A 17610-nucleotide genomic window follows, 5' to 3' on the forward strand; every position below is an offset into this window, starting at 1 on the left:
GCGAAACTCTAAAATTGTGCATCTCAAGGATCAGCACAAACGCAGAGTTGAATCAATAACTACTATTTGCTCAAAATCAAGTAAGTTATATAATTTACGAGTTTTCGGAAATACAGTTTATAACAAAAAAAATAACAAAAAGACAAACGCCACTCAGTCAGTTGTTGTTGTTCACACGATCCCAACATACATAAGGTACTTGACCGTGTTCCTTAGTCACAAAATGTTTCAATCCTCGTCTGTATACTTGGTAATAATTATTGTAATAATATCACAGACATGTCCCAAAACTGCTGCGGTTTGCTGCTATTGTCGTCGAGCTCCAGCAGGCGGCGTCGCGTTAATGTGGAAGCGGAAGTGAAAGTGAAAGAAATGCTCCGCCGACCAATGAATCGCTCAGTTGTTTCACTTCCGCGGTCTGCTTCTCGGTGACGTTTTTGCGTCATTCTATAAAACACGAAAGGCAGGGTTTTCTGGAACAGTACAGATGTCCAAATTGAAAAAAATCACAGCCTTGTTCTTAAGAGGATGAAGAAAGTAGATCTAAAACAAAACATGGTGACATTTTCTGCGTAGCTCCAGGACGGGATTGAACAACACATCTCATCTAGGGATCTTTAGAGGATTATCGGCTGCCTCCTCTACAGGTAAACACCTAAACGGCTTCGAAGCAGAAGGATGGATTTATAAATCTGTTTACAAATAGATAGATTATACACTATCATTTGAAGGTGGGTTGAAACATGTTTACACTAATAAATGTCTAAATATGTTGCATTATGTAAGTACATGTACGGTTTATTCATCATATTTTATCGTTAATCTTTATTATGATATGCATTGATATAATATTCTGAAAAATACTTTTTATTCTGAAAAATAATTCTTGGTTTATATGGAATTTATGTGGAAGATAATCCATAAAGAGAGAGAGAGCACGTTGTGTCCCAGCTGCAGAGTGAATCATCTTGGCTTGCTACTGAGTACTTCACTGACCCAAAAGTTATAGATCTATGACCAAAACAGTTAAAAAATCTTATTATAATTTTTTTTTTCTGTATATCTTAACTTTTTTTTTTCTTTTTTTTTTTTTTAACACATAATGAGTTTTCAATGTGAGACAGAATGTCTGGTAACTTCAAATATAAATCTTCACTATATTTGATTGTGTTCAGCGTCAAGATGCCAGTGGACAGAATGAGAATGCGCCCCTGGTTGGAGCAACAGATCGAGAGTGGGCAAATTCAAGGTCTACACTGGGTCAATGAGGTGAGGGTAGAAATCTGACACCAAATTATAATTCATTTTAAGAAGAGTATTTTCATGTATATAGATGTATAAATCTTGCATCGCACTCAAGAGTTCATTCTGTAATAACAACTAGCTATTACCTGACTGCTTGCCACACAGGTGAATAATTAGCCTCAAAATAATTATTTGAAATTAAATATTTCATTGGCTCTTTAAACCCAAGGCTTCAAATACCCGGATGAGCAATGCATTATTCAATGTTGCTAATGATGACAGACAGTTGTTATCAGGGAATAACGCACTGACCAATCAGAATCAAGTATTCCAGAGAGCCATGTAATAAATCTATATTAATGAATGAATGAATAAGCCATGGGAAAGAATTTTTAATTTACATGTCATGGGCAGAGTTTTATAGTACAGAACTTTATATCTGTGTATGTTAATTTTTAACGTGACAGTTTGTCTTTACTAATACATTATGAAAATGATCTTGTAATTTTAAAGTATGCTTGAAATGTTACTCAACTCATTGTACATGGATTGAGTAATAGTACACCATTCAAATGTTTCTATTAACAGGAGAAAAGGATATTTCAGATACCATGGATGCATGCAGCCAGACATGGATGGGATTTAGAAAAGGATGCACCTTTATTTATGAACTGGGCCATTCACACAGGTAGCTGTTGAAAGAGCTGTTGCTCATTGTCTCTTGTATAAAGAATAAGGGTAATAAGGTGAAAATGTACCATGCAGTCAAGTTGATTCTGCTTTTGTATACAGCTTTGAATGTATTCTGTTGGTTCTATTGGTTTGTAACTCCATTTTGTTGTATATTATTTTGATTGATAGTTGTTGATTGATAGTTGTTACGTAATTGTTTCATACAGGAAAGTATCGTCCAGGTATTGACAAACCAGACCCTAAGACGTGGAAGGCAAATTTCCGCTGTGCTATGAATTCTCTTCCAGATATTGAGGAAGTGAAAGATAAAAGCATGAAGAGAGGAAGCAATGCCTTCAGAATGTACAGAATGCTTTCCTCATATGAAAAAGCTGTTAAGAAAGGTGATTGCAGTCATTAATTAAACAATATTATTGAGAAAAAATCCATGTCAATCCATAGCATTTTTGCTATTATACTTATTAATGTCGATGTACATCATTTTATTATGGTGTAGATATTCTTATGATGGCATTTAAGATTTTCTTAATGCATATTGTCTTTTTTCAGGGAAAAAAAAGATGGACCTGGGGCAAAAAGCAAAAGTAGGAATGCATTAATCTACACTTAAACAACAGTGCACATTTCTGAGTATTGCAAATAAGCTCACACCTATGTTTGATTCCTTAGAGGGTTTTTCAGAAACGGAAAGCTGGCATTCCCAGAAAATATAAAATGAAAAAAGAACAAAGTGAAGAGAACTTAATGGAAGAAACTACACCAGACAGCACTGTGCTATTTACTGGTAATTAACCAAATCATGCATTGTTTTACTGTCCAAATAAATAACAAGGCAATAATAGAGGCAGCGTTAGAAAATTAACTTATCTATAGTGGTCCCAAAACATATTTTGACATTCAAACCACACTTATAATGCATGTAGTTCATTGGTATTCATAAAACAAATGATGCTAAAACTCAGAACCAACTTTTATTTAAACTTCCGTTGAATTTTTAACCAACCTGTCTCAATGTGATGTTTTTGTGTAAAAGCAAACTTTTTACTGAACTTCTTTGCTAATACAGATAACTGTCTTTAAAGTCAATGCCTAATAATTTCACATTTCATGAAAGTTTTTATTTTTTTTACATATTTTATTTAAGGGTGGCTTGAAGGGACGGTTTACCCAAAACTGAAAATTCTGTCATTTACTCATCCTCAGATTTTTACAAACCTATGTGTTTATTTAAAAAGAAGTTATTTTGACGAATCTTTGTAACCAAACAGTATCTGTTACCAATTGACTTCCATAGTAAGTATACTTTTTTTGCAAAATGTTACCAAAATGTTAGCCCTAATAAGTAAAATGTATTTTAGTAGAAATGTTAATGATAAAATTTCTAAATCATACATGTTTATTCCTCAACGCAGAGCAGGAGCGCTTCTCTGTACCCATGTCATGTGTGAGGGAGATGGCTGTAGCTGAAATACCTGATGTGTGTGCAGTTATTGAGGTGGCAACGGAGAATGCAGAACCTGTGTTTAGCTCCACTGAAGAGTGTCTGCCTCTCCAGGACTCCCATGTTTCATCCAACAGTGGTAGGGTCCTTTTTTTGCTTTGAGCTCTGCTGACTTTGTGCTGTGTTCACCACATGAATGATAAATTGCATAGTACTGTTACTATTACACAGCTGGATGTCATTATGAATTTTATTCTGTTTCCTTCTCAACAGAGAGTGACACAGAGAGCACATACAGTGAGGAAGACTTAGTACAGGTATGGATGCAAATAGGGAACAAATTCCAAGGAAGGATATCTTCCTTTTTAAAATACAACCTTCCCTTTCATTTTTTTTTTTTTAAATACGACTTAAGCTTAGATCTTAAGGAATAGTCTTAGGTAGCAGCCCGTTGCAGCAAATACACTTCCATTCAAAATCTTGGGTTCAGTATGATTGTTTTTTTTTTGTTGTTTTTTTTAAAGGACCATTTTAAGGACTAATTGTCACTATTAACTAGTTACTTATTAGCATGCATATTACAGCACACTGAATGTTTATTAGTATTTAAAAAGCATATATTAAAGGGGTCATGACATGAACTGAGAGCCCAAAATTCCCTTGATCTTTTGGCATATAAGAGGTCATTTACTATTAAAAACATCCAGTAAGTTTCAGAACTTAAAACTTTCTCATTAGTCTAAAACTCAGTCCTATGTTCAGTTCATTTTACCACAGATTCATTTACATACTCTGCAGGATTTTCAGAAAGATTGAAACTAAAGGATGGTGCTGTCCCAGCTATATTGTAACTGACAGTAATATCACAACACAAGTGTCAGTAACTTTTTATTACGTGGACACTAGCGTTTCTCTGTTAAGCAGAATGTTTATGCATTTTTGACTTAAATTACAGCAGTGTCCATCTATGAGAAATGTCGCTGTCAAACATACACAAGTGTTAGCCAATCATAGCAGTGGGTGGTTACTTCCAAGTCTACAGTCCGCCACGCCTATTCAAACACAGTGTTCTGATAAAAACAGGACAGAAAACAGACTATTACTTCTAAATTGTTTTTTGATGTTAAAATCTTAACATTAGAAGTGGACCTTCAAGAACAGTACAAAATAAAAAAGGCAGTTCATGACCCCTTATATGCCTTATTCAGCATAACAATATTTTAGATCCCTTAAGCCTACCTCATACCTAAATTTAGCAACTGCTATTAAGAAGCAGAGTTTATAGAGCAAAAGTCATAGTTAATAGTGAGAATGGGTGACTAAACATGAATGCTGGATTCCATTGATCACAAGTGACCGTAAAGACACATTTTATTCAAAGAGAATCCTGAATAACATGCATCATGATTTCCACAAAAATATTAATCTGCCCAAATCAGCATATTGGAATGATTTCTGAATCATCATGTGAAACTGAAGCCTGGATTCACATGAATACATTACATTTTTAAAAATACTATTATTTTAAGTTGAAATAATATTTCACAACATTGTTGTTTTTAATGTTTTTTTTAATTATTATTAAAAATAAATGCAGTGCTGGTGAGTATAACATAAAAAAAATATCTTACTGAACCAAACTTTTGTAGTGTACTTAGATTTACAAAAATTACAAAATGTTGTTTTCAAGCCACAGCCAATTTGGTCAATTCTTTTGTGCTAAGAGTGTTAACTTCCCCCTGCAGCTTCCCCAGGACTTGTCTTTAAAAGCATCACAAAGATCAGCATGTAATTCTGTGTTAAGGATCCCATCATCAGCTCAATCCTCCCCAAACACATTTTTCATGTCAACAAAAATCAATTTCAAAGTGACCAGCTCCAGAGAGGACTCGCCCCTATTTGCATACAACACTCCTCCATGGTTCCCCTGCCTGTCTAATTTCCAAAAAGTCACAGACAAAGAACCCTCGAACACTTCCCCCTCACCAGATTTCAGCAGAAGCCCGTCTTCTCAGGCAAGTGTGATCGCTAAAGCTGTGGACCTCTCTGTTGCAAAACACAAAACACTACAGTGAAGACACTTGAAATGTACAACCTGCTGCTGTCTAGCTGATATACCTACAACCCATTTTTCAACATTAATCAAGTACTCTCAGGTGCAAGATTTCCCTCAAATATTTTCTTGTATTCGTGTTCAGGTTTTAATACCAAATCCGTTATACAATAATATTTCTAAAATATTTTGCAACACCCTACCTCATTCTCATAACAGTGTTAAATATGTAACTTGTATAACTACCTCACAAATGTGACACTTAATCACAGAAGTTGTCAGTGTAAGCTAGTAATAATGCAGCACTGGGAGAATATGCTTGTATTCATTTTGCATTGGAGTGACATTTCATACTTGTTGACAGCAGATGTAATTAAATGAATTAAATAGAAGCGTTACTTGGGAATTTTTAAGGGGAATTTGCATGTATATTTTTCTACAGGGTACTGTAGCACAATGATGAGCATTTTCTTAAAGAAATGCTTAAGGTTTTGTACATTTTCATATGAAATTGTCATGTCTGAATGCATTGATTTGATTGCAGAACAACAGAATTATTGAACGGTCAAACCTGGAAACATTATGTTTTACTTGAGGTTTAGCTCTCCAATGTCCACAAGGTTATAAATACTTGAATAGGGACTCACTAATTCGAGTTGTGTATTAACTTGTCAAAACATTCTAACTTGTGTTCTGAAAGCCTGTTGTTTCCATGTAAGTAGATTTTTGCTTTAGTTTTTGTATTAACGTTTTCTTTTTCACTAAAAGTCACTAATTTTCATAGTGAACAACTGCAGCACAGAGATGTAAAAGCATATATAAAAACAGGTTTATTGTAGTGTCATATTGATTAAAAGAATTACACAATACAAAATCTTTTCAATACTCATTTGTTTTTGTATGATGTACATTAAAACAGTGGTTCAAAGTGTTAGTAGTGGTACTAGTTTAAAAAGATGAATGTGCAGTAGAGAAGCAAATCTCTTGTTGCTGCATCTTACCATAAATTTACAATAGACGAATAAGACAAAATTCTTTACAAATCAAGACTGTATGTGTGCATGCAATGGCCTAAATGATAAATTGCATTCTTGGTTATCTCCTATTGAGATTTTCATTCTTCATGTCATTTGTCTATGATTTCGTTTGTAATTATACAAGGCTAAAGGTGTGCAATTTCATGTTATTAATTGTGCCAAGCACCCTGACAAAACTTTGTGCATCTATAACAAGCTTATTATAATACTCCCTGCTCAATGCCAAGTATGTTTCACTGCACTAAGAACTTATAACAACAACTAATCTAAAACATCAGAAGTAACTTCAAATTCTGTAGATGTTCTGTAGATTCAAGTAGATGTTTTAAAATAATAGTTCACCCAAAAATGAAAACAAAACAAAAAAAAATGTTTTCCCCCATCAAGCCATCCAAGCTGTAGATCATTTTGTATCTTCAATAGCGCTTTCTCAGTAAAAAGTCCATCCCCTGTTACCCTTCGTTTTTTTAAACAGTGCTTGAGCTGCGCATATTTCTCTCCTGATTCAGATGAGACATCTTCACTGGAGAAAGCAATATTATGGATAGATGACGCATTTTAACTGGATACAATAGTTAAAAACTGATTTGGGAGAGAAATGTGCAGTTCTAAACGCATGTCACAGTGGATTTTGATGTGAGAGGACAACAGGGGATGCATTATTATGAATTATTGCCTAAAGCGGCAGTTTGAAGTTAAAAAACCTCAATGATGGATTTGTGTAACAAGCAGATTTTCTCTTTACAAGACATTTATCGATAGACTGGACTAATCATAAAACATGATCCATTGGTGATCAAGTGATGTGCTTTCTCCAGATCTCTTCCGATTAATAAAAAAAGCCATCTACATCTTGAATACCCTGGGAGTGAGTACATTTTAAAAAAGATTTGTATGAACTAAAAAAAATGTATTACAGATGATTGTATATTGTTGCACTTGACACTCCTAAATCACAGTTTGTTTGTTTTTTTATCTGTAGAGGTTATACTTAGACCTGTGTACAGACTGGCTTTTACCAAAACAAAGAAGAAATTTTTTAGAAAACCACAAGTAAGTGAGCTTGTGAAAGTAGGTCATCCCCTTACTTCATTTTAGAGGGGTTTGAAATGGTGGGCAATCCAGACCACCAGTCTGGATGATTCGAAGAAAAACGGTTTACTTCTCAAAGTACGGCAAATAAAAGAACTTGAATCCTCTTCGTCCCCGAACTGCACAGCTTATATAGATCACGTGATAGACTGAAACAAAAAAGGGGGAAAGCAAGAGTTATTTTGCTGTTTGTCTCTAGCATTTTTCTTTAAGCCATGCTGTCTGTTAAAGCCATGTTCTTCCATTGCATGGATTACATTGACAACTTCACAATTCATAAAACTATATTATCTAAGCTCCAAAATCCAGTACTGATATTCAAACTGGGAAAGCTGACTCTAGAAAAAATCTTATTTTAATTACACATTAGATCATACCTCCAGGAATGAAGAGAAGAAATCCAGGAACAAAGAAAATTGCACTTGAAACTCCTAAAAAAGGCATAAATACATGGGTTACATTATTCTGCTGGACAAAACTGGCATAAAACCACCTGCTGATTTATATTATGTCAGAAGGTTATCTTTGTTTTAAGACATTCAGAGCACTGATTTAAGTGATATGCTTCACTTATAATTAGCTGAACGAGTTTGTGTGCTAAAGCAATCCTGCTCATGTCTCATAGTCATTTACAACCATTGCCAACATGACAGGTCTTACCTGCGTGAGGGTTTAACTGTATGACAATGCCTGTAAAGATCAAAGCTGATAGGCAGGAGGAACAGGGAGGGGGAAGATAGGAAGGGGAGAGATAATACATTAACTGAAGAGCTGATAGTCGCATTTGAATTTTGAGAGTTGACCGCAAGATAAACAAAGACAGCGCTTTACAACTCAAACAGAAACATCAGTTCCCAGACACCTTCCCCCTTAGATCTGTAGTACTTATTATGATCAGAAACATTACAAAAGTCTCACCAACTCCAGTGATTAAGAGGAGGAATGAGGCAAGAACGACTCGTCTGTTCTTCTTCACCAGCGGGTGAGACGTCCACCTGGGAACAATCCACAGAGAACAAAGAATGAGGAAAGGAAAAGAACCATTTTAATTTACCCAACCAGTGATTTTAGTTAACATCAGGTTAAAATCTCATCTAGAAATATGTAAATAGAGGTGTATGTTACCCGCAGCAGTGAGCAGACAGCTGTGTGACTGAGCTGAGCGTGCTGAATGACCACTGAGAGCTGCAGTAGGACAGAGTAGCAGGATCGCTGGAACACAGACAGACAATCAGGCTTTTTACTTGTACATCAACAAAAGCAAAGCACATTTTTTCATTTCTTTTAGTTGGCAATTTAAGGGCTTGTTTGTTTGGCAGCTGGTCACTTGATGTCATCTAATAAACAATTAAGATGCTGAACTAGCAATTTATAAATATCCTAGGTGTATAAAAATAGTTGTTATTTAATCCATTTAAACTCTGCCATTTCTAACAACTGGACAACTAGATTTTACCACAGCAGCTATATAGATCAAAACTGGCATTTCTACCAATGATTAACTGGTATAAGCTTGCAGTTTACATTTCTACAATTGGATATATATATATATATATATATATATATATATATACACACACACAGCTCTGCTCAAAATTATTCATACCCTTGGTAAATATGATCAAAGGCGGCTGTGAAAATATATCTGCAATTCTTATCCATTCGATCTTTCATTCAAAAATAATAATATAGACGGTTTCATCGGACGCACGCGCCTGGACCTAAGTTAACTTCCGGTCTGTGTTGTGTATATCGGTCTGCCTAGCGATGCAGTCTACAAACGCAGTTAAAGTCAAGGTGATGAGTAGACTGAAGTTGGGGTCAGGTGGTTGTGCTGCGGGATGTGTTTCCCATACATTTATTTATTTTTGGAGACTCGCCACAATTTTAAAACTGATCGATTTTCAAAAAGGCTTCGCTGAATAAACATGAGTAAAGTTACGTACTGCACGTTTAATAATAATAATTCCTTACATTTATGTGTTTAAATATCAAAACGAGGCACAGGCGTTTTTATATCGCTGTATTTCTGGAGGAAGACTTGCATGTTATATGCCTGATAAAGCAGCGTGTGAGCGTACCAGCTCTGCTCTGTTTAAGGGAAGTCGTGGCCTAATGATTAGAGAGTCGGACTCCCAATCGAAAGGTTGTGAGTTCGAGTCCCGGGCCGGCAGGAATTGTGGGTAGGGGTAGTGCATGTACAGTTCTCTCTCCACCTTCAATACCATGACTTAGGTGCCCTTGAGCAAGGCATCGAACCCCCAACTGCTCCCCGGGCGCCGCAGCATAAATGGCTGCCCACTGCTCCGGGTGTGTGCTCACAGTGTGTGTGTGTGTGTTCACTGCTCTGTGTGTGTGCATTTCGGATGGGTTAAATGCAGAGCACAAATTCTGAGTATGGGTCACCATACTTGGCTGAATGTCACTTCACTTCACTTCACTGTTTACAGCTGTTACTGGGGAAACCTCTATTTCTCGCGCTTTATGTCTATGCTTTAAAACATCTCCTGCTGCCAAATAATGAATTTGCATTTTCATTAAGTCCGCCTGATTCACACGGCAAACATATTTTGTTTGTTATCAAAAAATATGTACTCTAGAGGGACTTGGCTGTTGTTATTGATTCTATTTGGAAGTCTACCGGAAGTTAAGTTAGGTCCAAAAAAGCGCGCATGCGCAGTAACGTTTGTTTATGTTGTGGCCGTTGAAACCGTCTATATAAAACCCTTTAATTAAAGTAAAAAAAAAAAGTGTGGGAAAATCACATTATAAAAAAAATGTTTTTCTCTAATAAAGTAAGAGGATGTGTGTCTATATCCTCCTAATTTAAGGTGAGGAGGATAGTTTGAGTCGCCAAAGAAAAAAAATACCAAACTGACTGAAAATCTGAAATATTATAATGGGCCATGGCTGGATCTTCCAACAGGACAATGATCTACAAACAAACATCAAAATCAAAACAAAATCAAGTAAATGTATTATATATATACATATAAAAGATTGATGATACCATTTAATTTTTGCAGCGTTCTTTGATCATATTTACCAAGGGTATGAATAAGTATATATATATTTTATTTAAAAAATTTTAAGTAGAGTAGTTCACCTTATGTTTTCAGTAGCAGTAGTAGTTTTAAATGTATTGCCATATCAGCATCACATCCTATTTCATGGCACATACAGATTATGCATCCAGTAATTTCAAACAACAAAATAATACAAATAAATACAAATATTCTGTGAAATTTTACTTGTATCTTGACATTATAAATTGGGCAACTAAAAAATATATCCACTTGTTGTTTGACAGAGTACCAGTTCAACAATAAATATTTTTTCTGCTTTCTTAATTTATACAATAAATATTGTTCATGGTTTGTGAGATTTGTAAGATTTTTTTCCTGCTTTTTCAATCTGTCAACATTCTATCTATCATAATATAATTATAATATAATAATTATACAATGTCTATTGTATCATTAAAATACAATAATGACGACAGTGGAAATGTACAATTGCTGTTTATTACATGTGAAGGTTTTAAATCTACAGTGATTTTAATTCCTGATTTGTAATGCCAACTTTAAGTGGTGCAACATACCTTGAATTAAAACCTAAATCAGCAGTTTCTACATTAACGTTAAACTCTGCTTAGCTAAATCTAATGAAGGTGCAACCCATCCTTCATTTTGTACTATACTACGCTGCTCATATTATTACATCCGGTTAATTTCCTTGCTTTATGAGAATGTTCCAACTAAAAGTGCAAACTGCCAAACCTGATTTTGAAGAAGTTATTGAAAGAAGAGTTGACAGTGCCACCAAAGGCATCTTCATTTTCCAGGTTCTGTGGGTAAACACAAAATAAAGTTCAGTCACGTTTGCATGTAAAACACTCTCAAAAAGAAAAGCGGTGTACATGTAAACACCTGACCTGATATTTCAGATTACTATGTTCAGGAGTGCCGGTGGGTCCAGACGTTTGTGTTTTGGCAAAAGAAAGAGGTCCAAACGTCATCTCTCCCCCGCCATCCTTCTCTCTCCCCTTCCAGTCCCCCACATCCTCTCCAGGCACCACACCGTCCTCCTCCCCCTCCAGGACGAACGCGTCATCGATTGTGAACTGTGTGCCCATAGCTACAGGCCCTCAGATACTGCTTGGGCGTTAACTGGCAAGCACTGTGAAGTTGATAAACATCTTCATTTAGTTAATGATCTTCTACACTCTATATTTCTCATAATGCAGTGTGATGATGCATTGACTGCCATATATAACACTTCTTTAAAATGTACAGTAATCAATTTTATTTATAATTTTTTTACATCTGAATCCCTTTCCAGTTTCTACCACCAAACTATTAGGAAAGGAGAGCAAACAACATTCCCTTTCTTTAGATCAAAGCATGTAGCTAATGTACAGACCATTTCAAAGTGAATGGTTTACAACATTTTATAAGTACAGTAAAGAAGTGTTTTATAAAGAAAATTTTCTTTTTTATTGTTTTTATTATTTATTAAACTTTTTAAAAGATTAAAAAACATCTATGTTTTAAGGCAGATTCAGGTTTAGATTTAAAATAAATAGCTGAGTTTGACGGAGTAATTGCCTCTAGGAAGCATGTGACTGCCGCGCTCTTCCGCTTGTTCTTAACAACAGATTGTTTTCATGCACCACAATCAATCTACATCTTGCGCACTATAAAGTAACTCGTTACATACGACACATTACTTTAAGAATACTACAATAAAATGTGAGTTTAAAACCCTTTCAGTGTTTGAAACTAACAGCTGTTTTAACGCAAAATGTCTACTGCTAATTTTACGAGTTTGTCTTAAGATTTAAAGAGTCGAACATCCCGTTATCAGCGCCTACAATGCTCTACTTACTGTTCATTACTCTTGATCCTCGTCAGTTACTCATAGATTTGTCTGCCATCATCCTTAGACCACTTCCAATGTATACAAAGTTAGTAAATCTGTTTAAATGTATTTTTTTACTAGCCGGCGAAAAACTTTAACCTAAACTTTGCTGGTAACAGCTGCTTCTTTTTTGTGGGTCGAGTCTAAACAGATAAAGGTAGCGGTTGTATGTGCAGCGACACCTGGAGGACTGGAGGATACAACAATTACTGTAGTCGTTGCCTACATGAGAACATAGACTGTATAAAAATATGGACGTAGTGTCCGTGTCTCCGTGACGTCACCCGTAGACTACTGAAGAGAGTTTTTGAAGCCTAAAGTGTGTAGAGCGGGCCGTCGCCATCTTGGCAGCGCGTCACCGCGCGACTCTCCCGGACAATCAAAAATGGGCAAAAAGGCGGGAGCTAGTTGCTGTAGCCACGCCCACCTAGCGCGACGGCAGTGTCAGCAGCGGCAATCTCCCTGTCACTCAAGTGGCCACGCCCTTAATTATGCAGAACTTTAAGTCTTAATATAATTTAAACGGATGAGTTATAAAAAAATTCACCCCCCTCACAGTTGTCATGAAGGGCAAAATGAGCTATTTAGACCAAAATCATTTTTTGAACCAGGCTGTAAACATGTTTTTTCCTGCTGTAAAGTTGGGCATTTTAACATGGGGAGTCTATGGGACTGACTCCCTTTTGCAGCCAGCCTCAAGCGGCCAGTCGATGAATTGCAGTTTTAGTCACTTCCTTATTGGCCTCACGAGAGAGAGCTGGAGGTTGGCGCTCGCATGAGAATTACGGAATATTTTGATACATTTACACAGGAATGATAAATGTATATTTATATATTTTGCAGATATTTACTGTTATTATACTTTAATTTAGTAATTATCATGAACAATTTAACTTAAATTGTAAATATATGTTTAATAATAAAATACAGGAAACGGAATGGCAATGGTTATTGTGACTTGTTTTGATTCATTAAATGAATCTTGATGGGTGCATAGTAAAAAAAAGCAGTAATTTAGACATTGAACACAACGATATAGTAGTTAATTACAGCCTCAGTGTGTTTCTTTCTGAATGTGTAGTTTGAACTGATGAATTAATTTATCAAATTATTCCTTCATAAATACATTCTGGTGTAATTCATCTCTTGGATTTAATGTGAGATTAAATTATGTAAGAAACATTTGTTTGGACAGAAATTTGTTGTTTTTAGATATTTGCTCAAGTATAAGTCCAGTGTCTTTTTATTATTTTATATATTCTTTTATATATTTCCCTACTTCCTTTCATTAACTGCATGTACATAAAGACATACTTCTAATGCTAAAAAAGTGTGTCACCTTTTCTGTAATGGCTCTCATTTGCCCAGTAGCCCACCATTCTACAGTTATCTCTACAGCTGTCTCTCATTTGATTCCCCTTGTGGTGTGGACAATTGAAATCAAGTCTGTTTGATTAATTTCTATAATTTACTTTCCAAGCACCTTTCAGATATCTGTGAGGAGTAACGATCCATTATATTTTATGCAATACATTTAATAAAGAATACCTCAGTTTTTAAATATTTTATTTTCATGTTTTAGATTAGAAAATGTGAGGTCCATGATATAATATTGCCTAAACAGAATATTTATGTCCTGTCCCATCTGAACCTAAACCATTGTGACGACATAAACACAGTTTCGATTTAATCAAGTTAAAATTTGAATAATTGAAAAATTATTATTTGTCCATTTTCCACCATCATGTCACTTTAACTGTCTTAAATGTCACTTTCTCTGACCATTTTGAATAATGTCTGTGGCATTCGGGTTCTGCTTGTTGATATTTGTCAAATCTAGCGGTTTATATGTATTCAGTTCAGCACATTTGACTAATTTTATACATAGGCATGTGAATCTGTAATCTAATGTCTGTTCCATACGATGTTTTACGCTGTTTAGCCAGTAGATGGTGGCAAGGCTCGTTGCTTGTATTGGGTTGGCTCCCCTTGTGCCTTCAGAACTGCCTTCTTCGTGACATAGATTCAGCAAAGTGCTGGAAACATTATCAGAGGTTTTGGTCCATATTGACATGATAGCATCACACAGCTGCTGCACATTTGTGGGCTGCACATCCATGATGAGAATCACATCCCAAGCGTGCTTAACTGGATTGAGATCTGGTGACTGTGGAGGCCATTATTGCCAGAGATGATTTTTGCCTTTGTGACATGGCACATTTTCCTATTGGACAATGTGCCATGGCACAAAGCATAATGTCATATACATCTAAAGCCTAAAATCATATGTACACCAGTATACTGGAAGTAGACTATGGGATTTAAATGTTTCTCAGCTGGTACTAAGGGCCCAAAGTGGGCCAAGAAAATATCCCCTTACTATTACACCACCACAGCAGCAGCCTGCACGCTTTGATACATGGCTGGATCCATGCTTTGATGTTGATTGCACCAATTTATGACCCTACCATCCAAATCTCGCACACAGAAATCAAGACTCAGCAGACCAGGCAACATTTCTCCAATCTTGGGTGAGCCCATGTGAACTGTAGCCTCAGTTTCCCGGAGTGGCACCTGGTGAGTGGCACTTCTGCTGCTTCATGGTTCGTCACGTTGTGTGTTCAGATGAACTCTTTTGCACACGGTACCTGTACCTCTGTTGTATTGAGTGATTGAGTTACTGTTGCCTTTCTGTGGGCTCAAAAACGTCTTGCCATTCTCCTCTGACTTCTGACAGCAACAAAGCATTTTTTGCCCACAAAACTGCCTCACACTGGATATTTTCTCTTTTTCTGACCATTCTCTGTAAACCCTAGAAATGGTTGTGCATGAAAATCCCAGTAAATCGTCAGTCTTGGAAATACTCAGACCAGCCCACCTGGAACTAACAACCACATTCAAAGTCTTTCTGAACTCCGGCAGATCATCTTGACCATGTCTATATGACAAAATGCATGCAGTATATATATATTTTTGTTAATGAACAACTACACAGATACTGTACCTTATAAAGTGTTTGGTGAGTGTATGAAGTTGATCCATGAAGCCTTGCAAATTCAGCTATTTTTTTAAATTAATCATATTCAATTATTCTTACTATGATTATGAATGATGATTATTCTGATTATGATTAAGAATGATTTGTTACGTTCAGACAATATAATCTTATACTAGAAATGGAATGCAAGTACAAGTGATTACATGGTATGAAATAAAAAAATAAAAAAATGTCTTTCATGCCCTTCTCGCATAATTGTTTCAATAATTCAGATTTTCATTTGGCATGCCAACAGATTTTCTTTCAAACTGTATAAATGATTAGAGAAATGTAATGAGCGGTTTAGGTAAGATTATTCAACCAGCATCATGAAGCGCCATCCAAAATAGCTAATGGTAGGCTATAACTTCAAGACATTGCACTGAAAGGTTTCAAGACACAAGACATTTAAAACATATAACCAAACATGTTATTTTATTGTCTGAAAAAGTAACACAATCTCCCAACTGGGTTTATCACATACACTATCACAACGATGAAACACCATTACTACACAAATAGGGACTTCTTTTCAAATATTATAGACATTACAAAAAGATCCCTCATATCTTTCAGTTTTGTTTTGAAGTTATACTAAGCATGGCAGATTGATTTCATTTACAGTATGATACTGTACACTGTCACCATTTAGAAACAATGTTGTCTGACGTGGTTCTAAAATCCATAATGTTAAGGGAAGACATTTCATGGTCATTTTTATTTCATATGAAATATTTTACAATATAAACAAAGCATCCGTCTTGGATGGACTTAACAGCAACCAGAGGCCAGGCATTTCAGTGCAAACATGTTTTTTTACAAGGCAGTCTTGGCTGCATTACTCCCTTTTATCGATCAAAAACTAACGGAAAAAATAAATGATTACCAGATGGAGGGGATTCAAATTAAAACTAAATTTCACAAAATGTGAAATATATCCAAAATGCATCCTCTGACAGAGCCTTTAAAGGAGGCCATGAGTTTGTATTAATGTCCCAAAAAAAGTGTAGTCATCACTGAACTGAAATATACTTCTGGGCTTAAATCATTGTTTTAAGTAAAGCTCTGTTGCAATGATTTGAGAAAGTATCTATTTATAGAGCAGACATTATGAGGTGCCTGCTCTGTCTAATGTTGCTCTCTGATGTACATCTATGATGTGTAGCAATGATATAAAATTACCATTTAATATACGAGTCTCGTATCTTTCTACAATCTTCATCCCACCTCCAACTACAGGGTCTAAGAGGCTGTTTGGACCCTAATCACTAACCTCTTAAATATAAGGTGGGAAACTGAAAACAATACTATTGTAATCAGTATTGCCAAAAAAGCAGAAGGCAAGTAAACTGTTTTTGATTTAGGCTGATCTCCTAAAATATCTTTTGAGGTGCTGATTTATAATATAGAATGTAGTCCTTTGATTTGCATCTAGATGCATTTTTAATAAACTAGAGGTATGGTTACTCACTAGGCTTGAAATAATGAAGCAGATAAACAAATATTCCTGTGAAGGGAACAGCAGAGAACTAAAAAAAATGGCTTCTTACACAAACTGGAGGGAAAACATAAAATGGGAAATGTTCTGTTGATGTGGTGCTAGACAGATTTATACACAACTTGCAAATAAGTAAAAGACACTTCTGTCAAAAACGGAGAAAAATTGAGTTGAAACTACAGCACATACTGGTTACTTTAGAGTAAGTCCTCCGAGTTAAAATGTCCGCCCGCTCCTTGTCAACATTCACAAAGAAGAGGCTGATAGCACTGTGTTCCACAGGCAAAGAATCCAAATCTGTACACGTCCCTACCTTGTTGTTACACAGGTGGTGGAGGTAGCTATAGTCATGTGCATGTATGTGGGGTTTAGGGGATTTTGCATGGCTGATTGTAGAGTGTGTATGTGTGGATAATAGTCGAGTGAAAGAGGGAGTGAGCTGAAAGTGATTCAAACACAATAAGTCCCACTGGAGGATATCCACCTGAACACTCATCACAAAGCAACAAAACTGTGGAAGGTATGAAATAAAAGATAAAAGCTAGGATCATCATATAATAGCACCAATGAATGCGACATGAGCTCTGCTTTCTT

At 35.8% G+C, this 17610-nt stretch overlaps 2 protein-coding genes and 1 long non-coding RNA gene across 7 annotated transcripts; 2 read left to right on the plus strand and 1 right to left on the minus strand.

Moving 5' to 3' along the window:
* Nucleotides 1-206: 206 nt before the first annotated feature.
* On the plus strand, nucleotides 207-15672 carry irf2a (interferon regulatory factor 2a). Of its 5 annotated transcripts, none has more exons than XM_059554332.1 (9): nucleotides 211-647; nucleotides 1176-1269; nucleotides 1834-1933; nucleotides 2145-2321; nucleotides 2488-2522; nucleotides 2608-2722; nucleotides 3351-3518; nucleotides 3653-3696; nucleotides 14970-15672. In XM_059554332.1, exons 2-9 carry the CDS (start codon nucleotides 1183-1185, stop codon nucleotides 15024-15026), a joined length of 783 nt encoding a protein of 260 aa, XP_059410315.1. In that variant the 5' UTR covers nucleotides 211-647; nucleotides 1176-1182; the 3' UTR covers nucleotides 15027-15672. The 5 variants fall into 5 exon arrangements, with proteins under 5 accessions (XP_059410316.1, XP_059410315.1, XP_059410314.1 ...); XM_059554331.1 differs by lacking the exon at nucleotides 14970-15672 and adding an exon at nucleotides 5125-6791 and having other exon boundaries at nucleotides 385-647; nucleotides 3426-3518; XM_059554329.1 differs by lacking the exon at nucleotides 14970-15672 and adding an exon at nucleotides 5125-6791 and having other exon boundaries at nucleotides 387-731.
* tmem134 (transmembrane protein 134) lies at nucleotides 7385-12611 on the minus strand. The gene is made up of 8 exons (XM_059554334.1): nucleotides 12449-12611; nucleotides 11496-11740; nucleotides 11341-11408; nucleotides 8687-8773; nucleotides 8480-8556; nucleotides 8222-8266; nucleotides 7939-7992; nucleotides 7385-7710 (listed from the first exon to the last, which is right to left on the minus strand). The coding sequence occupies exons 2-8, from the start codon at nucleotides 11694-11696 to the stop codon at nucleotides 7628-7630; spliced, it is 615 nt and encodes a 204-aa protein (XP_059410317.1). The 5' UTR covers nucleotides 11697-11740; nucleotides 12449-12611; the 3' UTR covers nucleotides 7385-7627.
* On the plus strand, nucleotides 12569-14023 carry LOC132143797 (uncharacterized). Its single transcript, XR_009434284.1, has 2 exons — nucleotides 12569-12695; nucleotides 13245-14023. It is a non-coding gene; the product is annotated as an uncharacterized LOC132143797 (long non-coding RNA).
* Nucleotides 15673-17610: the final 1938 nt, after the last annotated feature.

Source organism: Carassius carassius, chromosome 7, assembly GCF_963082965.1.
Source record: "Carassius carassius chromosome 7, fCarCar2.1, whole genome shotgun sequence".
NCBI lineage: Eukaryota > Metazoa > Chordata > Actinopteri > Cypriniformes > Cyprinidae > Carassius > Carassius carassius.